Genomic DNA, 27,938 nt, shown 5'->3' on the forward strand with positions numbered 1-27,938 from the left:
TGTATTTAAATAGAAATGGGGAAAAAAAAGTAAAAAACAGAACTTTTGGTCAACGTTGACGTAAATTAAATATAATTACAATAAGTACAATAATTAATAATAATAATAAAATATGTGTAATATTAAATAGTAAAATTACAAAAAAGAAATAAAATAACACAAATAATTGTATTAAAGTACAATATTAATTATAATAGCAATTATATTATTTTTATTGTATTTTTTTTTACCAATCTATTGTAACATCACACCTATTGTACTGTACTTAGAAAGAAATAGAACAAAAAAAGTTCTGAAAATATATATAAACATAATTATAAAAAATTAATTAATATAAATAATATAATATAATAAATTATTATATTAAGATAAAACCAATCATAATTACATTAAAAAAAAATTATCAATATAGTCACCAATATATTGTACATCCCTACTAAAAAAGTAAACAAACATTTGAAGACATTTGAGTACATTAAAGACCTAAAGTACAGATCCGACATGAGCTCATGCGTATTTACAGAGCAACTGTTCAAACGTGTGTGAAGAGCATGTGGTGAGAATGTGTACCGATGTGCTCTACTCCTGACCAAAAACAAACCACCACGTTTATTTACGTTCACATCTAAAGCCAGAGAACATCTGACACTTGACAGCTGCTCCTTCCTCATTTGCATGAATAAATATAATGTTTAAACACAGCAGATCAGTCCTGAATAAATCCACTGATTGTGTCTGAACATGCTTTTGCATGTATGGTTGATTTATCTGCTCTGCTTGACCTACATTACATGCATTGAGAAAGTGTAAATTCATTTTTTAGCACCCAATACTTTCTTGAAACCACTGTACTTGGATATAAGTGTGCGTTGCATGTGTAAAATGTATATTAAATAAGTCATCATGGTCGAATCTTACCTGTTGAACTCGTAAATGTGTTCAATATTCCCAAACAGCGAACACACTTGTTCTGGTTTGATGGGAAGGTTCCTGGTGTCAATGATGTGTACAAGATAATCCTGCAAATTTGAAAAAGAACATAAATATTATTAATGACAAACTTATCCATCTTGATTCGTACTGTAATGCTTTGAACTGCTCAGCAGATGGCGCTAGAGACCTGAGGGAAACCTGCATGCTGAATATATTGGCACTTACAAAATGCATTCGAAAACATTTTTACTTGCAAATGAACTGGTCTTCTAAAGTACATGAATAATAGTCACACAGAAATAATCAAAACATTTCATAATAAGGTTTCTTATCTATTCTTGGTTTTGCATATATATGACAGTGACAAATGCACATATTTCATGGTAGTACGGTGTTATTTTTTATGTACCAGTGATTACAATGCCAATGTCATAGTATATGAATATGGCATTCATGGCAGTTCAGAATCACTTCTTTCTTTTGAGATACAAAAACTCCATTTATCTTTGATCTTTGCAGACCTTTTACATTCACAAACAGCTCTATTACACTCTATATGAAAGGTCATATCCGAAAAAGCATAATAGGGGCACTTCAAGCGAATTATTTCTAATATGAACATATTTTTGAAAGCTTTCTGTAATACTGACACATGCATGTAAACCCTGTTCTGTGCTGCTCCAAATATGCTGAAACAAGCTGGGATTTAGCAGGCCACATCATAGAAGGCATGACCACACACACACCACCCAATGCTCATATTAGGAAATGGCTCCATTGCCAAGTTTGGCTGTGATTCAGAGCGCTGAAGCTCAGGGAGGAGTTCAAAATCCTTCACCCAAAGAGCAAACATAATGAGCAGATATTCTGCATGAGAGCCTCCATTATGCAACAGCATCACATGGACATTCAGCTTCAGCAGGAGATGCAGATAACATGACAGAAACCACTGGAAATTTAGAAGATAATCAATGCAAAATAAGTTGAGTCAGGGTGTGGACTGGGAAACTGAGACACTCTTTGCGAGTGTTTGTGTCCATTTGCAGTGTTTAATGACCAACAATCTGTCCAGTTTCACCTAAACAGATGTCAAATCAGGAGGGTGTGAATCACCATATTTGGGCGCTGCCAAACCAATGCTAAACTCATTCATTTATTTTTTTATAAAGCACTTCACAGCTACACACGTAGTCCAAAGTGTTGAACAATCCACATATAATACACAATAACAAACTTAACAACAACAAACTAAAAACACAAAACGAAGGTCTACATTTCCATCAGGAAGTCCGTTAGATTATTTAAGGAGCTAAACTAAGAACTGAGAAACATTCAAGAACCTAAATGGACTCCGATTTCAAATTCCCAGACAATCCTAGTAACATATGACATCAGTTTCCGACTTCCTATATCCAACGCAGCTGTGAGAACACACAGCTCACTAGAGCCCAATTATGAACCATATTTAAGACCCTTCAAAATGGTCCCTCTGACCCATAATACATCTCATAAAGCAGTGAAAGGCACTTTAGAACAGGAAGACTGATTCAAAACCTTTTAAGCAAAACCAAGTCAAGCCAAATTTATTTGTACAGCGCTTTTCAGTTTTCACAATACACATTACACATTGTTCCATTAGGAGATTTGAATATTGGTTGGGTTTATTCTGTTAAGAGATTTAAATATCAGTCAGTTTTATTCTATTAAGAGTTTTAAATATCGGTTGGTTTTGTTCTATTAAGAGATTTAAATATCGGTTGGTTTTGTTCTATTAAGAGATTTAAATATCGGTTGGTTTTGTTCTATTTAAAGATTTAAATATCGGTTGGTTTTGTTCTATTAAGATATTTAAATATCGGTTGGTTTTGTTCTATTAAGAGATTTAAATATCGGTTGGTTTTGTTCTATTTAAAGATTTAAATATCGGTTGGTTTTGTTCTATTAAGATATTTAATATTGGTGAGTTTTGTTCTATTTAAAGATTTAAATATCGGTTGGTTTTGTTCTATTAAGATTTTTAAATATCGGTTGGTTTTGTTCTATTAAGAGATTTGAATATCAGTTGGTTTTGTTCTATTAAGATATTTAATATTGGTGAGTTTTGTTCTATTTAAAGATTTAAATATCGGTTGGTTTTGTTCTATTAAGATTTTTAAATATCGGTTGGTTTTGTTCTATTAAGAGATTTGAATATCAGTTGGTTTTGTTCTATTAAGATATTTAATATTGGTGAGTTTTGTTCTATTTAAAGATTTAAATATCGGTTGGTTTTGTTCTATTAAGATTTTTAAATATCGGTTGGTTTTGTTCTATTAAGAGATTTAAATATCAGTTGGTTTTGTTCTATTAAGAGATTTAAATATTGATTGGTTTTGTTCTAAACGAGAATAAGTGATTCTCAAAAAGTATTAATGAAAATATGATCGTTGTCACAGGTGAAAAGTCAGATGCGCCTGAGCGTTCAAAAGTAATTAAGGTACTTATATAATGGCCGGTTTTGTTCTAAGCAAGAGTAAATAATTCTCAAAAAGCATCAGTGTAGAAGATACAATCAGTTGTCTTAAGTGGAAAAAAAAAGCTGGTTGTCAAAGAAATGAGTACTTTGGAAACACATACTTTGGCAGTAACATGGCACAACTGATTTTCGGTCTACACTCAAAACTTTCAATCAAATTTGAGGATCAAATTTGAGGACCGTCTTTTCCATAGCAAAGCATTATGGGATTCCAAAAAAGATACATGCTACAGTATGCTGCCTTAGATTTAGAAGAAAGTAATATGGTAAAATCTTATATGAGATTATCAGGACCACGCCTATGATCGCTAAAAATGCAGCTCACTATGTTTACGTTGATCAAGACTGCATTTATATGTGGAACAGACGGTTGGCAATGCATTTTTGGTGGATGGAAAGCCTTTGCATAAGGAATTTGAAGGTGCAAACACATTCCTGCATGAGGAGTGACACCTGTAAAAACCTACAAACCCAAAGAATTCCTGTGTTCAGCAGCGAGACATCCTGCAAACGCAGCACTTCGTCCTGAGCGATTCTACAGTGGTGTGGGAAACGACGGCTGTGATCCAACTAGAAAAACAGCAATGAGTGTCATGTAGTCCAAAACCTCACCAGCTCTCTTATTAGTCATGTTGTTTATTGTTTGTTGTTGTGGTTTGCAAACATGGTATTCGGGGTGTTCTGTTGAAGTGTGAGGAACACCATCTGTCTGTTTGAGGCTGGTAATGTTATAGGAAGTGTTTGCGCTGGAGGCTGTAAAGGAAGATGGAGGTGTGAGAGCTATCAGGGAATCTGTGGAAGGATTATGGGACATGTAGAGGAACACTTCTGTTCTAAAGCCTAGCAAGATCCCTAAACAGACAGGACCAGTTATGTTAAGAAATTTGACAGACAGACAGACATACGATAGATAGATAGATAGATACATAGATAGATATATAGATAGATATATAGATAGATAAAACGAATGACAGAAAGATCGAATGAACGACAGAAAGATCGAACGAACAAATGAATGACAGAAAGATCGAACGAACAAATGAATGACAGAAAGATCGAACAAATGAATGACAGAAAGATCGAACGAACGACAGAAAGAAAGATCGAATGAACAAACAAAGATTGAATGAACAAACGAATGATAGATAGATATAAAGAATGACAGAATGAACGACAGATAGATGAATACGAATGAACGAATGACAAAGACTGAATGAACGAACGACAAAGATTGAACGAAAAAAGAAAGATTGAATGAACAAATGACAAAGATTGAACAAACAAACGTCAGAAAGAGTGAACGATCGAACGAAAGATTGAACGAACGAACAAAAGATTGAACAAACGAACGACAAAGGTTGAACGAACTAATGACAAAGATTGAACGAACAGACGACAGAAAGATCGAACGAACGACAGAAAGATCGAACAAAGGAATGACAGAAGGATTGAAAGAACGAAAGAGATTGAATGAACAAACAAACGGACGATAGATAGACAGATAGATAGATACATATAGATGGACTGAAGGATAGACCGATAGATGAATATGAATGAACAAAAAAGATTGAATGAACGAACGAACGACAGAAAGATTGAACGAACAACAACAGAAAGATTGAACGATCTAACGAAAGATTGAACGAACGAAAGATTGAACGAACGAACAAACAACAGAAAGATTGAACGAACAACAGAAAGATTGAACGAACAACAACAGAAAGATTGAACGAACAACAACAGAAAGAGTGAACGATCTAACGAAAGATTGAACGAATGAAAGATTGAATGAACGAACAAACAACAGAAAGATTGAACGATCTAACGAAAGATTGAACGAACGAATGAAAGATTGAACGATCGAACAAACTATCGATCTATCTATAGATAGATCAACAGATAGATCAATAGATTCAGCAATGCATAACAGGAATAAATAAAATTTTATTATATTTTAAAATATATTTAAACAGAAAATAGTGTTTTTTTATTTCAATAATCTTATGGAAAAAATTCTGTTAATATTTTCGCCCATGATCATAAATACTATGAGACACAAGGTCAGTTCTGGATCAATAAGTAGAGCAGTTGTTTCTCACCTCTACAATGCTGTGCAGATCCCTGACGTACATCCGCTCCGTCTCTATGATCTCCATCACGACACGATCCACGTACGTGAGCTGAGCGTTAGGCGCCATGCTGACGGTGGCAAACGGCGACGGAGGATCTGCTGCTGCGATCGAGGGATCTGAACCCGGCCACTCAAACCCGGGACCTAAAGGACCCTCCGGAGGACTGAGCTCCAGGTCGATACCAGCTCCCGTGGATGGCGACGGCGCTGTCGGCGGGCTGCTGTTGCACTCGACGGACGATCCGGATGAGACGGTGGACACCGCGCTGACCGGCCGCCCGTCCTCTGAAGGCTCAGTGCTGGACAGGGAGCAGCAGTCTGCGGGTCGTGGGTCGTGACTGCTCACAGATGAACCGGTAGATAAACGATGACATTCTGCAAGAGACAAACAAAACAAGAACTTAGCATGCGTACAGCATTATAATTCAACAGTAAAAAAAAATATATTAAGCAGCAAAAAAAATATTTAAATCTCTATTTTTTTTTTTCCAGGATTCTTTGATGAAAAGAAAGTTTCATCTTAGTGCTACTTTAAGTCTTAGAAACCCTGTACGGTGTTGTGCTTTAATGCAAGTTCATTCTCTGAAATGCTTTTTGACATGCTCTGATTCCTGCTCTCCACACTCACACAAAATCCTCTTCATGGAACGATTCTGGCTGGGAACAGGAATCCGGAGAGGCAGGAAATAAAGAACAATCTATTGGAGACAGTCTGACAGGGACGGATTTTAGGGTCACAGGTTGACGTCATACTCAACTAATTTTACTAAAGTTATGTGCTTCAGTTACTATGCTTGAAAAACATGTAAAAAGACAAAGTCAGTGAACCAGTGAAGTCTGACTCACGAACAACTGACTCTTATGAACAGGTTCTTTAATGAATCAATCAAAAAGACTCACTGCAGAAAAGTGCTGTTTGTTAACGGTTTGAATCAATCATACAACTCATTTAATGAATCAGTCAGAGAGGTTCTTGACCTGCTAAAAGAATCACTCACGCAATCAGAACAGAAAGAGAATCGTTATTCACATGAAGTTAAAGCAGTGTTTGGACAATGACAAAAATAGAGAATATTAGGCATAATCGCCTGGGAAACTCTAGTCCTTTAGAGTCATTACACAGTCAGTGATAAAATGCAAACACATGAACGTTGTCATGCCAAACGTTTACGTCATTATGAACTCTTTTTCCACTGGGCTTGTAGATGCACGATAAAGCGAGCTCACTATATGAACCTGGCCGCGTTTAAACACGAATCCAACCACAGGCCTCCACATGACAACACAATCAAATCTGATCAATCTACACGGCTCCATGATTCACGCATGACATCATGCAGAACAACGCCCATCGCACAGGAAAACGATTCACATCATCTATAACACAGGTTGTGCAGAAGCTGTTTTGAAATCTTTTGGTGTTCTGCTTTAGCAAGAGTGTTTTCATTTCCTTCCTGACGTTGCTAACAGTGACCGTCTCACTGCTCTAATGAAGACACTCCAGATGAGGAAGAGAACACGCTCACAAACACAAACACAGATCTCACATGACAGCTGTCAATGTAGGAAAGGTTTAGCGTCATCATAACGAGGGTCAGACTTATGGAAATGCCAACATCAAGACTCTGGACATAATTATGCTTGCATTGAAATTTTACACTCAAATGTTTTTAGGACACCCACTGTTTCTTGTTAGAAATGGAACAAATTGTCAATGAAAAAATCATGTATAAGCATTTAAGACACTGATATTTGACAATTTAGAAATGGAACAATTTATGAAATTGTTGAACAATTAAATTATTCATTGTATATGTATTGAAATTTTATATTCATAATCAATTTTAAGACTGAGACTTGACAATTTCTTGTTAGAAATGGTACAAATTATGAAATTGTTGAAGTTGTATAATTTATGAAATTTTACATACATAAGCATTTTTAGGACACCTAAAGTTTCTTGTTAGAAATGAAACACATTATGAATTGTTGAACTATTAAATAATTTATGAAATTTGTACTGAAATTTCAAATTCATAAGCATTTTTAAGACAATACAATTCGACAATTTCTTATTAGAAATGGGCCAATTTCTAAAATTTTCGAAATAATGAAATATGTATTTGAAAATTTACATTCACAAGCATTTTTAAGACACTGAGATTTGACAATTTCTTGTTATAAATGGAACAAATTATGAAATTGTTAAAATAATTAGATTATTATTATATAAAATTTGTATTGAAATTTTATATTCATAAGCATTTTTAAGACACTGAGATTTGAGAATTTATAGTTAGAAATGGATTTCTGAAATGTCTGAAATGACATGATTAGAAATGGAACGATTTATAAAATTGTTCAAATAATGAAATTATGAAATTTGATATTCATATACATTTGAGACACTGAAATTTAAGAATTTCTTTTTTGAAAGGTACAAATTATGAAACTGCTGAACTATTAAATAATTTATGAAATATGTATTTGAAACTTTACATTCATAAGCATTTTTAAGACACTGAGATTTTAGAATTTCTTGTTAGAAATAGAACAATTTCTGAAATTGTTGAAATAATGAAATTATTTGAAATTTGTATTGAGATTTTACATTCAAAACATATTTAAGACACTGAAATTCGACAATTTCTTGTTATAAATGGAACAAATTATGAAATTGTTAAAATAATGAAATTATTTATACAATTTGTATTAATACATAAATAAGCATTTTAAATCTGCTGCTTCATAAGCATTTTTTAAGACTCTAAAATTGAACAATTTCTTAATTAGAAATGGCCCAATTTCTAAAATTGTTGAAGTAATGAAATTTGTATTGAAATTTTACATTTGTAAGCCTTTAAGACACTGAGATTCGACAACTTCTTGTAAAAAAATGGAACAATTTATAAAACTCTTTAAAATAATGAAATTTATGCAATTTGTATTGAAATTTCCCATTCATAAGCATTTTAAGACACTGAAATTTGACATTTTCTTATAAAAAATGGACCAAATTCTAAAATTGTTGAAATAATGAAATTTGTATTGAAATTTTACATTCGTAAGCCTTTTTAAGACACTGAGATTCGACAACTTCTTGTAAAAAAAAATAATGGAACAATTTATAAAATTGTTGAAAAAATGAATTTATGAAATTGCTATTGAAGTTTTACATTCCTAAGCATTTTAAGACACCTAAAGTTTCTTGTTAGTAATGGAACAAATAATGAAATTGTTGAACAATTAAAGAATTTGTGAAATATGTATTGAAATATGTAAAGTTACATTCATAATAATTTTTAAGACACCTAAATCTGACAATTTCTTTTTACAAATGGAACAATTTATCACTCAATCTACTTAGGGTGATTATTTCAAAACTGCTACAATGTTACCTTTCCTAAGTAAAAACAACAACAACAACAACACTACTATAATGAATTCACTATAATTTTAATTTCTCCTCAGTTTGTGCGTGTGTTCATGTACTGTTAACTTCATCAGGACTAGTTATGATAAAGTGAGGCACAACGACAAACACACAAGTCTGACTCACGAACAAATGACTCTTATGAACCGGTTCTTTAATGAATCAATCAAAAAGACAGATAATTCTTGACTTCTTGAGTCAACACTTTGAATCAATCATTCAACTCATTCAATGAATCACTAACGCAATCCGATCTGGAATATTTCTAAGTTCTTGAACCGTTAAATGACTTCACCAGAACTAGTTAAGACAAAGTGAGACAGTGTAACGAATGATACGAATCACATTCCATGGAACAGATATTTCAGGAAATAAAACAATGGAGCGTCTCATCTGCTGTACATCCTGGAGGCTACATTATGAAATTTATGACTGACCTGTCATAAAGAAAAAAAATTTTTTCAATAAAAAAAAAAAACAGGGTGCAGCACATGATCTAGTCTCCTACTCACCGTCATCAATGCTACGATACCGGACCAATTGCCGTACTATTGGACATAAAGCTTCTTCAACGGCTTCACAGCTGTATAGGGTTCTTGCATCTATCTGGGGTCTTTAAAAATCACAAATGTGATTTTCTAAAGAAAAAGTGAAAATAAACTTCTGCGGAAACTAATAAGTTCCCCAATGACTTCAGACTCTAAAGCGTTTCTGGTAAATTCACATTTACATTCCTGAAGTCACAGTAATTCAGACATTCACAGCAGTTTAAATAAGTAACACTCACTAATAATGATATCACACCTCAAATAAACCATTGGGGGAAATATTTCCTGCAGTATTTGTAAGCGAAGCTTTTAAAGAGCTTATAAATGGTTCTCAGATGCATAAAGTACAGCGGCGCTCTGACGTCCGGTCTGACCCATTAAACAATGCGCTCAGATAATAACAGACTCAAAGTCTGGAGACTAACACATGCCTGCCAGTAACCGAGCTCAAATTCACTTCTTATTCTGCTGGGTGACAGTCAATCATCACTATTACTATTGTTCACACATAAACAACACTCACATCTTATAAAAAGAGCAAAAATCTAGTGTGAACTATGATCATGTTATATCCAATTTCAAATGCTCAATTTTACAATCCACTCGGAGAAGTAATGAAATATTAAAGTTCATTCAAATAGATAAGCTAAAGTGTATTTTACAAATATTGTTGAGCATCTGTATGTAATGATCAGATGCAGCGTTTGAGCGCTGACCTCCAACCTAGGCCTGTCACGGTCATGAATTTTGTGTTGATTAATTTGTTGCAATTAACGATTTAATTCTGTTTTGTTGATGTCACTTACAGTGTAAGACTATACCTTTTTTTTTAACATGGAATTGTATATAATATTATATTACTCAGTGCTTCCCACACACAGACTTTACTTGGACGGGCCGCCCAGGTATATTAACGGCCGCCCAAGTATAATTGGAGACACATTTACACACATATATTATTCATTATATAAATTTTACTAGTAAAATCTGTGTCCCATTCACTGAGAGAGACACTTTATGACAGCAAGGAGAACATAGGAAAAGGAGAACCATTTAAATGCTGTAATTTTGCATAATTTACAATGCATAATAATGCAAAATATTAGTATGTAATTAAATGTAATAGTATTAATTTCAATAAATAAAATACTGTTAAAAATCACATATGATTTACTTTAATGCTGTGAAAATTAAAATGTATAATATAATATATCATATAATATAATACATTATAAATATAATATAATAGTCCGAATAAAACCCACAAATCTTCATTTTTGTATATAAAAAAAATAAATACAAAAATAAAAACAAAAGATTAATATAATATAATAATAAACAGTCTGATTAAACTCAAACCTTCATTTCACACATGAAGGAAGTCCTTTGACTATCTTTATGTACTTTACAACAGTGTTTTTTATATTCTTTGGCAAAATGTAGTTGAAATTTAAACTGCACAATCATTGCAGTCGGTTGTCTTACCATGATTAGACGATTAATCAATAATCAGGCCTCCAAACATACACATTCCTTCAGACGTTTACGGGAAACCAAAACACACCTGACACGCCATTTACATTCTTTCACAGGCACACCGTCCTCAAAGACGTCTTCCTTCATGTGGAAATGAATGACGTACAGATGACAAACGCTCATCCGACTGACTAACATCTGCTCAGACAGGCAGAGAACAGCCGAGTGAATGACTCAATAATGATTCAATATAAATGTAGAGTGAGCCGACAGAGGCCATGCAGTCTGAAAGGGTTTAAAAGACAGCATTTGGTTATGTGTGGCTATTAAACTTTGACTTCTGCTCTGTTAAAATACTTCCCTTTAAAACAGCAACAACCTGTATCGGGGGAACTCAAAACACTGTTCAATCCCTTATCAGTAAACAACTCTACGCACACTAAACCAGTCTAAAAACAGGCATTAACCCACATACCTTCATGTCTGCCTCTGAGAGCTCAGGAGGCTGCGATTGTGAGCACAAACAATGATTAACTCACGTCAAGGTGAGTGTAGTATTTGGACTGTTAACACATTCACACGCTCAAAACTGCTCGAGATAATGATGCTAACATCAGCAAAGAGAAACATGTGTCAGTGTCACAAATCCGCTCGGATGAACCTGGTTTCTGTCTGGAATCACAGACGGTTCTTGAACCAAACGTCTGCGGCGGAATTGCTGGAATTCCAGGGATGCTTCAGCGGGAGCTTTGATTTTCATAGCATGAATTCCTGAATCCTTAGAAATAACAGACTGTAAGAGACGCTAAAAACATGCAAACACATTTCCTCTTCACCTTATCATCTACTAGATGTACAAAATGCAAATGGAAACAGCTCAAATACAATTTTTTTTTTAAAATACCCCTTTAAGACTCTATGATGTCATTTTCCGATTTTTTTTTTTTTTTTTTTTTTTTTTTTTTTTTCGAACTCATCCTAGGCCATTGCTCAGATTTTCTCGAAAATTGAACCAGATTATCTTCAGACTTTTCAGACAAAAACTTATGGAATTCAAGCTGATTCCTCAAACCGTTCTCAAATAACGAGCGAACGAATTTGGCGAAATTGACGCAAGGCTATTTTTCCGCAACGCTTTCGCGTATTCTGACCAAACTCGGTGTGTGTTATGACAACCATGACTTGAGGCTAACTGCAGAGTTTTGGCGTAGTGCCATCTAGTGGTCAGGAGATATGAAAAATGGCTATTTTTGCTTATAATTTCTGAATGGTTTGGCTAAAAATCTTTAGATTCGGTGCATTCAGAGTCGAACGATACCCAATTTTCGGCCATTTTGGGCATCGGCCATTTTGAATTTTGCTGTAAAATGCTGTATTTTTACGAACGCATTAGCGTGCTGTTACGAAACTCAATATGTGTCTTCGGCACCATGCTCTGTCAGTACTCAAAAAGGTTTGGGGCAGCGTCACCTTGTGGTCAAAAGTTATAATGAAATTTAATAAAATGCAAATAACTTTTTATTAAATTAACATATTGTAATGAAACTTAATAAATTTTAATGGATTCATTGGGTCACGCCGAGAACATAGATACCAATTTTGCCATAGTCAGCCAAACTTCCTGTCCGCCATTTTGATTTTCTTTATAAACCTACTTTTTCAAACTCCTCCTAGGCTGTTGCTCCGATTTTCAGGAAAACTGAACCAGATCATCTACAGACCATGGCGACAAAAAGTTATGGAATTCAAGTTTATTCGTCAAATCGTTCTCGAATAACGCGCAAATGAATTCGGCGAAGGGCACGCCATAATGGACACAAGGCTATATCTCCACAAAACTTTAGCGAATTCTGACCAAATTTGGTGTGTGTTATGACTTCCATGACCTGAGGCTAACTGCACAGTTTCGGCTCAGTGCCACCTAGTGGTCAGGAGATATGAAAAATGGCTATTTTTGCTTATAACTTCTGAATGGTTTGGCTAAAAACCTTTAGATTTGGTGCAGCAAGCCAAATCGAATGATACCCAATTTTCCCATATCAGCCATTTTGGGCGTTAGCCATTTTGAATTTTGCTGTAAAATGCTATACCCTTAATGCACTGGCGTATCATTACAAAACTTGGTATATGCCTTTGGCACCATGCCCTGACGGTACTCAAAAAGTTTTGTCACCTTGAGATCAAAAGTTATACTGACATTTCCAAAAATGCTAATAACTTTTGATTACATTAACCTATTTTAATGAAACTTAATGGATTCCTTGGATCATGCCGAGAACATAGATACCAATTTTGCCATTGTCAGCCAAAATTCCAGCCCACCATTTTAATTTTCTTTAAAAACCTACTTTTTCAGTTTTCACCGAATTCGAGTCACATCATCTTCAGACTGTGCCGACAAAATGTCATGGATTTTTTGTCGATAGACGAAACCGTTTTCGTATACCGCAGCAACAAATTTGAGGCATGATGCCAAAACGACTCTTGAAGCTATATCTCTGCAATGCTTTGCCATATTGACATTAACCTCTGCATGTGTCATTGACACCTCACTCTGACCACAAAACATCAATTTAGTCACTGCGCCACCTATTGGTCGAAAGTGATAAACCATTAAATCAAGTTACTAGTGACTTATTTATGATTTTTCAGCCTAAAATCATCTGAATATGTCTTTAATTGCTCATTGTTGCAGTTGGTCTGATGCTCCCAGTCATGCCTTCTTTGTGATTGACCCCTTAATTGTTGCTTGCAGCTATATTTTTAAATTGAAATAATATTTCACAATTTCTACTGTTTTTTGATCAAATAAATGCAGCCTTGGTGAACAGAAGGGACTTCTTTCAAAAACATTTGTACTGATTCTAAACATTTGAACAGTAGCAGTATAATCCAACATCATAATTATCTTAATTTCAGATAGACTTCACACATTATAAACCATACAGTATGGTGTGGATTAATGATCTCTCTGATTCGCACCATCACATCTCCTTCCAGGTAGTTACAATCAGTCAAACTGTAAAAGGACCGGATGCAAATTTCACACAGAACAAAAGCGCTGCTTATCCCCCATAACCACCGTCAACATAGTCAAAGTAGATGCCAGTGACGTCTACAAGAAGACGACGACTCGAGATCTGATAGTGAACACAGTTTCGCTGATGCAAATGACTGACCATGTCGTACAGTTACACAACAGAATGACATGAGCTTAAAAGGAAATGCAACAAAGCTCTAAACTTAAACGAACTTTTGTTTTCAACAAAGCTTCACTCACAAATGTTGCATACCTTGAGTCGAAGAGATTGGTATTAAAAATGAATGTGAACGTGGTCAAAAGCCACTGTCTGTAGAAGTAAAATGAGAAAACGCACGTCTAACAACATGAAAAGTAAGTCTAGTAATATTCCTCACCTGAGGCGAGCAAAACGCAGTGCTGTTTTCCTTTTCAAGTTTGCTGATATTACTAATCATGCCGCACACCTCAGGGAACAAGAATGAGATCTGATCGGATGTGATTAATGTGTGTCGGTGTGAAAACACTCCCTTCAGCCTCGACACTCCTATAATCACACCCACAATGTCATAATCACACCAATATACTGCAGACACACATACAGTTAGACTTCAGGAGCTTTTCGCTTCATTAACACCACTTTTTGTGTTCGAAGTCTCATTGTGTTTAAATCAGCTGGATGTATGAAGTCAGTTCTCCTTAATGTTGCAAAATGCATGTTTCTTTACAATTAATGACACTTGCATCTAAATGCAATTCATTTTTAAGTCTGATTTAAATGTCCAGATACTTTCTGAAGCTGTTGTACGTGTAATTTTTACACACAAGAAGGAATTCTGTGGCGAGTCGAGACAAATGAATACAGTTTTTTTCCACTTGCGTTCGAAATGCTTCTGTGCTTCTCTCATTGACATTTAAGAGAGATGTTTAGATGGAAATTAGCGAGGCGGAGCAGTTTCTGTCTGAGGCTCGTATGCAAAACCTAATTTCACAGAACGAGAGAGAGAAGCTGGCTTTCACAAAGTTCACAATCATCAGCCATGAGATCATCTTTTCTACTGGGAAATTGATACATAGACAAAATGAACAAGATGCAAACTCTTCTAGATCACAATTCATAATGTAACATTAGTAGTAGTACATATGTGAATGAATCTCTATGTGCAAATGGCATTAAATCTGCTTGCATGTTTCTCTGGGCAGGAGTCAGGAAGAGTTTGGACTGATGCCTTTGGGAAACACTGACGGCACAGAAACACACCGCTGGAGGCAGGAAGCACAAACAGCGTGTGTCGTCTGGAGTATTTAGTAACTACTCGAAATGAAACGGGGAGAGGAGACTAATTACACTGCCAACCATCGACCCGAGTCACACCATCCACCCTCTCATTACACTGAAATATCTGCTGACTGAATCCATTCAAGTCATGAACATCAGTCCTCACAGAGACTCAAACAACACATAAACTGACTAAAAATACCTTGACGCTGACATTGTTTTTTTGTTTTTTTACATGGTACTATAATGATAATCTTTGAAGTACCGTGCATATACTATAGTATTTAAATTTGGTAATCAATACCATGTCATATACTGAAGTACAATTTGATACCATCACTGTTTACCATAGTACATTTTACCTTATAAAAGAAACATCAACGATTTTTTTTTAATGTAATGGGAATAAAAATTAAGATAAACTAAGTAAAAAAAAAAAAAAAGAACCAATAAACAATTAAATAAACAATTAAATTTAATAAATAAATTTTATATATATATATATATTTCTAATTAGAAAAATAACAAGTAAACAAATATAGAATTTTTTCCACTTGTTTCCTAAAATAAAAAGGCCTAAAAAAAAACAAAAAAAAACAAATACATAAAATAAGTACAAAATTATATATATATATATATATATATATATATATATATATATATATATATATATATATATATATATATATATATATATATACACATACATACAAACATACAAAACATAAAATAAATGAAATAAACAAACTGAACAAATATATAAAATATATAAAATTTATATAAAATAAAAAACAAAAATATAAAAGATAAAATATATAAATAAAATAAACAAATATAAACAAAAAACAAAAATAAAATATAAAAAACAAAAATATAATATAAAATAAATAAAACAAATATATAATATAAATACAAAAATATGCAATACAAATAAAATAAATATAATTAAATTCAATAAAAAAAAAAAAAAATTTTAAAAATACAAATACAAATTAATTAAAAATAAATAAAACAGAAAACAAAATTTATATAAAAACAAACAAAATATATAATCAAATAAATATAAAATATATTAAATAAACAAAATAAATGAAACAAATATATAAAATAAATAAAACAAAGCAATAAATAAATATAATTAAATTCAATAAAATAAATTTAAAAACAAATAAAAATACAAATGAATTAAATGGATTAAAAATAAATAAATTAAACAAAAAAAAAAACACACTAATATATATATATATATAAAATAAACAAATGAAAACAATTCTGATTTTTTTAATAAAATCAGTCACAAGCAGGGTGGCGTTCACAGATTGATCCCGCCACAGCTCAAAAGTGAAAGTCACCAGTAACAGCACTCGTAAAGCTCTTCCATTTGGCCGCCACATGTTCAGAGAGCTCGACACAGCTGAATCAATGTCTGTCTTCAAAGACTCGCTCACACCACAATTAACATGTCACCTCCACCGCCATCAACAACATTATCATACTATTTTTACCCGAAAAGAGTCTCATGATACTGTGAAAGCCGTCCATTATGAAGATCTTTTATTTCACCCGGACCCCTTCATTTCAGACGTACCTGTGCATTTCTCCCGTCAAACCGTATAATTTGACGTGATTACAGGGTTAGTCTAGCGTCAGATCTACTGATAACCACACAGCTAACACACAACTCATGAAAGAAACCATTATGGAAACTATTTTTGATCACAGACAGCAAGACTCAAGCATTTTTGTCTAATAATTAACAACTTTTCTTGCTACACAACACTGCTGAAACTTGATTTTTAGATGAAAAGTTCAGATGAAAGTTCAAAAATAGTCAAGTGAGCTACTGTTACGAATCTTTTCGCCATATTTGGAGCTTGAAATAACGTTCAAATTATGGAAATTCTGCAATATACATCATTTTGTGTTCCACTGAAGCAATTCATATGGGTTTCTTTAAAAGCACACTGTCATATATTTACATGAAAACACAAACAAGATGAATCAGGTGATATTTTCACAAGTGTTCTCCAGCGGTCTGAAGTCAGTGTTTCTCTATAGAAACAGTCGGAGGCAATAAAGCCAATTAACCCTGAATCGTCACACAAACGTCCTCTAAGTGCCTCCGCTGAGCCCCATTCAAAAAGCCCATTTCCTGTGAAAACACCAGCCATCTGTGCGCTGGGATTTCAATGGTGTGAGTCCATTGTGAAGTTTACCACGGGACACAAAGTCCACAGAAAGACCCCTGATGCTGCGGCACGCTGGTGTGGAGGGAAGCCCGGCCCAGAAAATGTGTGTGTTTCTGACCTAGCTAAACTAGTTATAAAGTCTGAACTGGGAGATATGAACATGCAAATATAAGAAAAAAGTCAGAATTGTGAGATAAAAATGTTATGTTTAAAAGTAAAATGTTATAGGTTTAAATATTATTTCATGCTGTAACTGCTATGCATGTATGTGCCCTATGAACTGCATACGTGAATATTATGTAGACTTACTGTTTACATCAAATTCATGCTTTAATAGTAAACTAATCATTGCAGGTTTCATCAGTCCAGTCTGAGACTTGCAACATAAACATCTTCGTTTAGCTTCAAAGGGCATCTTCAACGATGCTATTCTATAAAAATGAAGACTATATTTTTTGCTTTCCGATTCTGACATCCAAAGACACAAAACATTTTTTCTCGTATTCTGTGGATTTTGCCCATTTTTCTCCACTGGTTACCGCTGTTTTTCTGCCACCACTATGCGCACGCAGCTGCAAGTGACGTAACTGTGACGTCTACTCCAAATTGGTCTATACAAACCCTATTTAACAACTACATAAAACCTGAAAACTAAATAAATAAAATTAGAGATGCACCGTTGTATCCGCTAACAATCGGCCGATAAAAGGTATTATTATCAATTATTATTATGTGTTGATAAGAAGTCTTTTCTTCCACATTAATACAAGTTATATCTCGAAAAACATGCATGAACATCAAAAGGTATGTTGAAAGATACAGTACAACTTACTGGAATGTATCATGTCTCATGTAATCACTTAAAAGATTAGTTCACTTTAGAATCAAAATTTCCTGATAATTTACTCACCCCCACGTCATCCAAGATGTTTTTGTCTTTCTTTCTTTCTTCAGTCGAAAAAGAAATGAAGGTTTTTGAGGAAAACATTCCAGGATTTTTCTCCATATAGTGGACTTCACTGGGGTTCAACGGGTTGAAGGTCAAATGTCAGTTTCAGTGCAGCTTCAAAGAGCTCTACATGATCCCAGACGAGGAATAAAAGTCTTATCTAGAGAAACCATCTGTCATTTTCTGAAAAAAATAAACGTGATGCTCCACGCATTACGTAATCACGTTGGAAAGGTCACAGGTGACGTAGGTGGAAGTATCGAGGTGGGGTGGAAAACTCCATCTCATTTTCTCCTCCAACTTCAAAATCGTCCGACATCGTTGTTTTACCTTTTTTTGTAAAGTGCGTTTGACTTCGTCTTTGCACGTTCACTTTGTAGACACTGGATCGGTACTTCCGCCTATGTCACGCGTGACCTTTCCAACGTGATTACGTAATGCGTGGAGCATCACAGAGCAGTGCAAGACAAGCATTTGTGATTAAAAAGTACATAATTTTTTTTTTTTTTTAGAAAATGGCCGATGGTTTCTCTAGATAAGACTCTTATTCCTCGTCTGGGATCGTGTAGAGCTCTTTGAAGCTGCACTGAAACTGACATTTGGACCTTCAACCCGTTGAACCCCAGTGAAGTCCACCATATGAAGAAAAATCCTGGAACGTTTTCCTCAAAAATTTCTTTTCAACTGAATAAAGAAAGACATGAACATCTTGGATGACATGGGGTGAGTAAATTATCAGGAATTTTTCTTTCTTAAGTCAACTAATACTTTAATCTGCGCTTCAACCGCGGAAAGACGTCAATAAAACAGCTTGTGAACAGTTTGTCACATAACGTCACATTTAGCTATAATAAAACACTAGAGAGGAGCTTATTTACTGTTAATTATATGTTTGAAAAAATTTGTCATGCAGACAAGAGCTTTTGAAAACTACCTTATGTGCAACTGAGTTTTAAAACATTTCAGCTTTTATTTGAGTGTAATTATTATATCTGAATAAATAACTAAATAAATAGAAGTTTAATACAATACCTCTGTTAATTGTAACCTCTAATATTATAGTGTAGCAAATGAGAGGGTTTCCTGTATAGTTTGCAGCATTATTTGGGAGAGAATAGCTGAATAATCGGCTATCGATATCGGCTGAGAAATTTAGTATCAGTGCATCTGTAAATAAAATGTATAGCCATATTAAAAAAAAACTAACTAACTAACTAACTAACTAACTAACTAACTAACTAACTGGCCCATATAAAAACAGCAATGTCTTGATGTACCACTAGAAATGTCAAAAGGTTTACGTGAGGGTCATGGTATGGGTTAGTCTATTGTAATTATAATTAGCTTAATTTAAGAACAATTGAAGTCAATGGGAAGTCTTCATTTAGTTTGCCAGGCCAACGTGTGTGTGTGTGTGTGTGTGTGTGTGTGTGTGTGTGTGTGTGTGTGTGTGTGTGTGTGTGTGTGTGTGTGTCAGCAGTAGGGTGTGTAGACTTTTACCGTTACTTTAGAAGCCTAATCCCAGTTTTCCCTGAGGCGTACAGCACACCGCTTCCTTCACGGCACAAATTTCTCCACTTATCCGAGAACAGCTAGTAACAAATCTCCATGACGACTCCGAACGGCTCATTAAACTAATGCTCACAATGAGGGGTGCCTCTTTTCCCCGGGACAGATTATCAATTACTCTGCGGCCGTGCAATAACAGCAGAATTCCCACAAAAGACATGAAACCACGAGAACACAAAGTTGAGGAGGAATCATTCTGGAAAAGCTTTGAAAAAAACGACACCATTGTGAAAAGCAATAAAAAACGTTTGCAGAGGAAATAATGAGATTTTTATACAGGGGGCAAAAATTTGCAACTAAATAAAAACACAGTAAATTCCCTGAACTTGCCATTAGGGTGGCTGTATTCATGCAGGAAAGACGCTTTTCTTTTTTGGCTGTGGATGAATTGCAGCGTGCAACAAAACAGATCACACTAGCAGCATCATGGTGACTTTTGCATGGGCTTTCTGTAGTTATTTTCTAGTTTCTCTCACTGGTTCAGTGCCTGTCTGCATGAAAAACTCTTCAGTTCATTCAGATCCACACACACAGCTGAATTCCTCACAGGTCAAATACAGTCATTTTCATTTGGATAAGATTTACTCTGGAACGGTTCCTCGAACACACCCACCAAAATACTCAGCAAATGCTGTCAGTGAAACACAAAACCCAAACAAACCAAGGCGAAGTAAACTGGCAGTAAATATAATTCACAACTAAAAAAAAAAATAATAGGGTGAATTTAATAATGCAATTATAATAATGCAATTTTATTTAAATCGTTATAAATTAATTGCAGAACAAACACTAATATGATGACTAAAAATTTGATGATTTAAATAATATATACATACATTTTTCTGCATTACAGTAAAGAGAATTTAAGGGGAGATGTGCTTAATTTTAAAAAATTGAAATATCACAATGCAAAAAATCCCAAGATCCTATAAATGAACACACACACACACACACACACACACACACGAATACATAAATACATGCATCCATATGCATCCAGTATACACATCCATATACATACATGCATCCATCTCCATATCCATATCCATATATGCATCCATATGCATATAGCATACATATACGCATTCATATACATGTACGCATCCATATACATATCCATATCCGCATCCATATGCATATAGTATACATAAACGCATCCATATGCATATAGTATACATATACGCAACCATATACATGTACACATTCATATACATGTACGCATCCATATCCGCATCCATATGCATATAGTATACATATACGCATTCATATAAATATACGCATTCAAATAAATGTACGCATCCATATGCATATAGTATACATATATGCATTCATATACATGTACGCATCCATATACATATTCATATACGCATCCATATGCATATAGTACACATTTACGCATTCATATACATGTACGCATCCATATACGCATCCATTTGCATATAGTATACATATACACATTCATATATACGCATTCAAATAAATGTACGCATCCATATGCATATAGTATAAATATATGCATTCATATACATATAGTATACACATATGCATCCATATACATATACGCATCCATACACATATATGCATCCATATACATATACGCATCCATACACATATAGTATACATATACGCATCCATATACATATAGTATACACATATGCATCCATATACATATACGCACCCATATACATATATGCATCCAAATACATTTACACATCCACATCCATATACATATACATATACATATATGCATGCATCCATATTGTCTCTTGATTTTGGTTGCCTGACAAGTGCAATCTTATGTTAACATTTACTGTGTTTAACTTACCAGCACACATGAGATGCTTCAGGTCAAAACATGCAAACTTCCTGACTAACAGTCACCTGCCTCTGACTGTTCACCAGCTGTCAGTCATGTATTCCTACCTTTACAACATCACAAGTTGTTCTTTCAATTCCAACTCATCCATGTGCCAAAACACACACACCACGACTCTCTGAAACTTCCAAAATAGGCCATGAATGAAAACCATCCGCTGCTGGAAGACACCATTTGTTTAGGGAAATTTGGAGCGCAGTAAGAGCAGAAGAAGAGCAGAAGACGAGCGGCTCTCCGATCTCTCGTTGGCCCGTGTTTACGGAGCGGGAGGAGGAGATGAGGAGGAAATGAGGAGGAGTGGCAACAACACACTGGAATTCAACAGCCAAAGTGTAAGATCCGTGCCAGAGAAGCCTATACCAGCCTGGCACAAAAGTGCCAATGAAATCAATAAAAGTCTCTTTTGCAGCTTTCAAGTTTCTCCATTACTCAACATTTCCACACCAGACCTTGTCGAATCTCATTAATTGGACCTGATTCACAGACATTCCTGCACTTGTTTTGGCAGAGCGGAGGAGAATCGGCAGCCAGCTGTGAGCTCACTGCACACACAGCGGAAAGGAAACACACTTCTCCAGTAAATAAACCCTGAGCGCTGTACTGTGCTGCATACTGCAAGTACGTAGAGTCACCATGAAATCTAAATGGACCATTCTTGTTTTTTATAGAATATTGCAGTGTTTATTCTAAATGATTTATCGGTGCACATCATTATTTTAAATTCATGTTCCTCATAATCTTGAACCAGAATATCTTCTCCTCCCTCTTGCAGCATCTCTTCTCTTCTCTGATGACGAGGGCGGGGCAACCTGTCACTCACATGAGATCCACCAATAGCAAACCACAACCAATTCCACACAGACAAAATCAAGCCCCGCCCTACATTTGTTCTTGTTTGAGAAGCGTTTCACTCAGATATACGTCACAATAGAGAAGAAAAGATTATCCCAACTTACGTTTCATGCCAACTATAAAAATTATCACTCGCCATGATTTAAATTAAAGTAAAAATTGTGAAATATTATTACAGTGTAAAATATCTGTTTTCTATGTGAGTATACAGTAAAATGTAATTTATTCCTGTGATCAAAGCTGAATTTTCAGCATCATTACTCCAGTCTTCAGTGTCACATGATCCTTCAGAAATCATTCTGATATGATGATTTGCTGCTCCATAAACATTTATGATTATTATCAATGTTGAAAACAGTCGTGCTGCTTCATATTTTTGTAATACATTTTATTTTTCAGGATTCTTTGATCAATAGAAATTTCAAAATAACAGCATTTATTAGAAATGGAATCTTTTGTAACTTATGAATGTCTTTACTGTCACTTTTGATCAATGTAATGTGTCCTTGCTAGAAAAAAAAGTGAATTTCTCTTACAAAATCTTACCGACCCCAAACTTCTGAACGTCTGTGTCTCCATTACAGTGGAGTGAAACTGGTTTCTGGTCAGTAAAACACAGATTTCCATGTTCTTACCTTCTCCCATGAGGCTGTTGTAGTGAGAACAGCTGGACTCTTCTCTCATGTCCCTCACACACTGAAAAACACACACACACGTCATGAAATCAATCTCAACACCTGAACAAATACAAACACATCTGACTTTACAGTGACATACTGTACTGACAGACCTTGAGGAGTTACATGTACTGTAACCACATGACTAGACAAAAAAGTTTGGACTAAATGTGTGATTCTCATGATCTTGAAAACATTTCAGTTGAAATTATTAAATGAAGATTTGTAAGTATTTTTTAGTCATTTTCCATTTGTAAAGTCAGCTTCTATTTCTATAGCGCTTTATACAGATTGTTTCAAAGCAGCTTCGCATTAATAAAGCAGCTCTAAAACACAGTAATGTCATTATTTAGCTCATAATTAATATGCATCTGTTAGTTATCAGTATGCACCTTTGCACTTCACACTGAGCAAAACATGACTTGAGCACTTGAAGATCAACGGAATAAACCACTACAAATAATAAAAGCTGTTTGACAAATCTTCAAATTGCCGCTCTGCCTTGGACAAATATTGTGTTAAGGTTGTTTTCTGTTCTGACTGTGCCAGTGCGCTGTGATAAATGTGCCCGAGCGAGACTCCTGCATTCCAGCTGCCCCCGGATTTGCCCTCCGAGTGGAGTGGAAAAGCTCTGGAGTCTTATCAGTCCAGCAAATGGGAATTCCAGCCATTCCGTCAGACAGAGTGAATCAGTGTTTGCCGCTGGATCATGCGTGATGCTCGCCAACGTGCGACGTACAGGAGACCCGGAGGCCCGTGTGTCAGCGGACTTTCACACTGAAACCAAACCGAAACTTCAACTTGACTACTTGTTTACTTTTCGCAAAAAAAATCCCGCCACTGAATCCAACAGGGAACAAAGTCAAAGCAATAAACTTTCAGAGAAAACACACACACTGAGGTCTTAAATTTGGTGCCCTATGATTTCAATTGAATTCAATTGATTAGACGTACTTTTAAGATTTAATTAAACTATTAAAATGGAATCCAGAAAGAATTGAAATGGAAAACAGAGAATTTGAGAACAAGACCATGGAATTTGGGAAAAAATAAAATGGACTTCATCAGGCTCTAAAAATGTCATTTTTGTTAAACTTTTAATATTTTTTGTTTCATGATTTTAATTGATTAGACATGCTTTTTGATTATTAAATATTTAATTTAACCATTAAAATGGAATCAGGGAAAAAATAGGGGAAAAACAGAATCCAGAAAAATTAAAATGAAGAAAAACAGAATTTTGGGGGAAAATAAAACAGAATTTGAGATTTCATAGAAATCCCTAAAAATGTCATTTTTGTTAATATTTTTTAAAAATATTTAAGAATATTATTACAAATAAGACTTAATATTTTTTGCTGAATTTTATAAGTTTCATAATTTCAATTAATTAGACATGATGTTTGATTATTAAAATTTAGTTTAACTGATAAAATAGAATCTAGAAAAATTAGGGTAAAAATTTTTAGGAATTTTAGAAAACAGAATTTTAGGGAAAAATAAAACAAGATTTCATAGGTCCCTACAAATTTCATTTTTGTTAAACATATATTTTTTGTTGAATTGTATAAGTTTTCATGATTAATTAATTAGACATGCTTTTTGAATATTTATATGATTTAACTATTAAAACAGAATCCAGAAAAATGGAACAAAAATGGAATTTGGGGAAAAATAAAACAGATTTTATGGGGTCCTAAAAATGTCTTCTTTTTTTTTTTTTTTTTTTTAAGTTTAATACATTTTTGTTGAATTGTATGTTTCATGATTTTAATTAATTAGACATGCTTTTTGATTTGAAAAAGAATCCCAAAAAGTATAAAAAAAAAAAAAAAAAAAAAAAAGAAAGAAACCAGAAAAATTAAAATGAGGGTGTGTGGGGGAATGAATTTAAGAAAATAATAAAAAAAAAAAAAAAATTTTTTTTTAAATTTAATAAAAAAAATAAAATAAAAAAAAAATTCTACACCTTTACAGCATTTTTCTACTCAATATCCTTGTTTTACATGTCAAAAACTGGCTTGAGATCTCAAACAGCTTCACTAATCTTGAACTAATTTGATTGAAATGGCGTGGAGAGCATTTGTGAGCTCCTCTAGGCTGATTCCCATGAGTCTCCTTCTTTAACAAGAGCATCAGGATCAGAGATCAGAGCCACCGAAGTCTTCCAGGATTAACATCCACATTGTTCCTCAGTGTAATTGCTGCTTCTGCCTCTGAACTGACAGCTGTGTTGCTGGGACGAAGCCAGGATCACAGGCGAGACAGTCCAGACGATTATCCCACAGCGGATAACGGGAACACATCAGGATCAGTGCATCTCATAGGGACGCATTATTATAGAGATTTCAGCCTGTGTATGTGTCACCAATGAATGCAGTCTGCTCTATTCTACTCAAATGCACGCTTTGCATTTCAAACAGATGACGTGTGCTGACATGTAAATGTCCATTTGGTTCAGAAAGCGAGGCAAAGTCCATCTGGAAAGCTTTTGTTCCCACAGCTGATAAAACGCGCTCACCGAAATCTGACCCTCACATCCAGGTCTGGGATTTGTCCTCTAATTGAAGACAGATGGATCCGTATAATAACATGGATATTAGCATAGTGACAGTTTTATCCATTTTCATGCATTTCTCTTCTACAGCTGATCAAAAATATGATTTATAAGAGATCTTCAGAGCATTTTTGCATTTAACACACTGATCTTAGACTACACTGATCTATATGAATCTAAATATTGAAAATCAGCTCTCTATAAGAAGTCATCTGAATTATCACTGCACACTCTAAAAAAATGCTGGGTTAAAAACAACCCAAGTTGGGTTGAAAATGGACAAACCCAGCAATTGGGGTATTTTATTGGCATTTTTTAACCCAGCAAATTGGGTGTTTAACCCAGCGATTGGAGTGTTTTAACCCAGCGATTCGGGTGTTTTAACCCAGCGATTGGAGTGTTTTAACCCAGCGATTGAGTTGTTTTATTGGGTTGTTTTAACCCAGCGAATGGGGTGTTTTAATCCAGTGAATGGGGTGTTTTATTGGGTTGTTTTAACCCAGCGATTGGGGTGTTTTAACCCAGCGAATAGGGTGTTTTATTGGGTTGTTTTAACCCAGCGATTGGGGTGTTTTAACCCAGCGAATAGGGTGTTTTAATCCAGCGAATAGGGTGTTTTAATCCAGCGAATGGGGTGTTTTAACCCAGCGATTGGGGTGTTTTATTGGGTTGTTTTAACCCAGCGATTGGGGTGTTTTAACCCAGCGAATAGGGTGTTTTAATCCAGCGAATGGGGTGTTTTAACCCAGCGATTGGGGTGTTTTACTGGGTTGTTTTAACCCAGCGATTGGGGTGTTTTATTGGGTTGTTTTAACCCAGCGATTGGGGTGTTTTAACCCAGCGAATAGGGTGTTTTAATCCAGCGAATGGGGTGTTTTAACCCAGCGATTGGGGTGTTTTAACCCAGCGAATAGGGTGTTTTATTGGGTTGTTTTAACCCAGCGATTGGGGTGTTTTAACCCAGCGAATAGGGTGTTTTAATCCAGCGAATAGGGTGTTTTAATCCAGCGAATGGGGTGTTTTAACCCAGCGATTGGGGTGTTTTATTGGGTTGTTTTAACCCAGCGATTGGGGTGTTTTAACCCAGCGAATAGGGTGTTTTAATCCAGCGAATGGGGTGTTTTAACCCAGCGATTGGGGTGTTTTACTGGGTTGTTTTAACCCAGCGATTGGGGTGTTTTATTGGGTTGTTTTAACCCAGCGATTGGGGTGTTTTAACCCAGCGAATAGGGTGTTTTAATCCAGCGAATGGGGTGTTTTAACCCAGCGATTGGGGTGTTTTATTGGGTTGTTTTAACCCAGCGATTGGGGTGTTTTATTGGGTTGTTTTAACCCAGCGATTGGGGTGTTTTAACCCAGCGAATAGGGTGTTTTAATCCAGCGAATGGGGTGTTTTAACCCAGCGATTGGGGTGTTTTACTGGGTTGTTTTAACCCAGCGATTGGGGTGTTTTATTGGGTTGTTTTAACCCAGCGATTGGGGTGTTTTAACCCAGCGAATAGGGTGTTTTAATCCAGCGAATGGGGTGTTTTAACCCAGCGATTGGGGTGTTTTAACCCAGCGAATAGGGTGTTTTAACCCAGCGAATAGGGTGTTTTATTGGGTTGTTTTAACCCAGCGATTGGGGTGTTTTAACCCAGCGAATAGGGTGTTTTATTGGGTTGTTTTAACCCAGCGATTGGGGTGTTTTAACCCAGCGAATAGGGTGTTTTAATCCAGCGAATAGGGTGTTTTAATCCAGCGAATGGGGTGTTTTAACCCAGCGATTGGGGTGTTTTATTGGGTTGTTTTAACCCAGCGATTGGGGTGTTTTAACCCAGCGAATAGGGTGTTTTAATCCAGCGAATGGGGTGTTTTAACCCAGCGATTGGGGTGTTTTACTGGGTTGTTTTAACCCAGCGATTGGGGTGTTTTATTGGGTTGTTTTAACCCAGC

General features: G+C 35.1%; 1 protein-coding gene across 6 annotated transcripts in view; it reads right to left on the reverse strand.

Moving 5' to 3' along the window:
* LOC127498266 (pleckstrin homology domain-containing family G member 3) overlaps window positions 1-27,938 on the reverse strand; it is a 54,115-nt gene that overhangs the window by 17,089 nt on the left and 9,088 nt on the right. For 3 of the 6 annotated variants that reach the window (XM_051867430.1, XM_051867429.1, XM_051867428.1), the window contains exons 2-4: window positions 23,405-23,465; window positions 5,548-5,954; window positions 919-1,019 (exon numbers count right to left, since the gene is read on the reverse strand). In XM_051867430.1, the coding sequence (XP_051723390.1) occupies window positions 919-1,019; window positions 5,548-5,954; window positions 23,405-23,453 (557 nt within the window). In that variant the 5' untranslated portion in view covers window positions 23,454-23,465. Of the gene's footprint in view, window positions 1-918; window positions 1,020-5,547; window positions 5,955-11,045; window positions 11,432-14,453; window positions 14,562-23,404; window positions 23,466-27,938 lie in introns of those variants that run through there. The other 3 variants (XM_051867433.1, XM_051867434.1, XM_051867431.1) reach the window with 3 other exon arrangements.

Source organism: Ctenopharyngodon idella, chromosome 17 (assembly GCF_019924925.1).
Source record: "Ctenopharyngodon idella isolate HZGC_01 chromosome 17, HZGC01, whole genome shotgun sequence".
NCBI classification, from domain to species: Eukaryota; Metazoa; Chordata; class Actinopteri; order Cypriniformes; family Xenocyprididae; genus Ctenopharyngodon; species Ctenopharyngodon idella.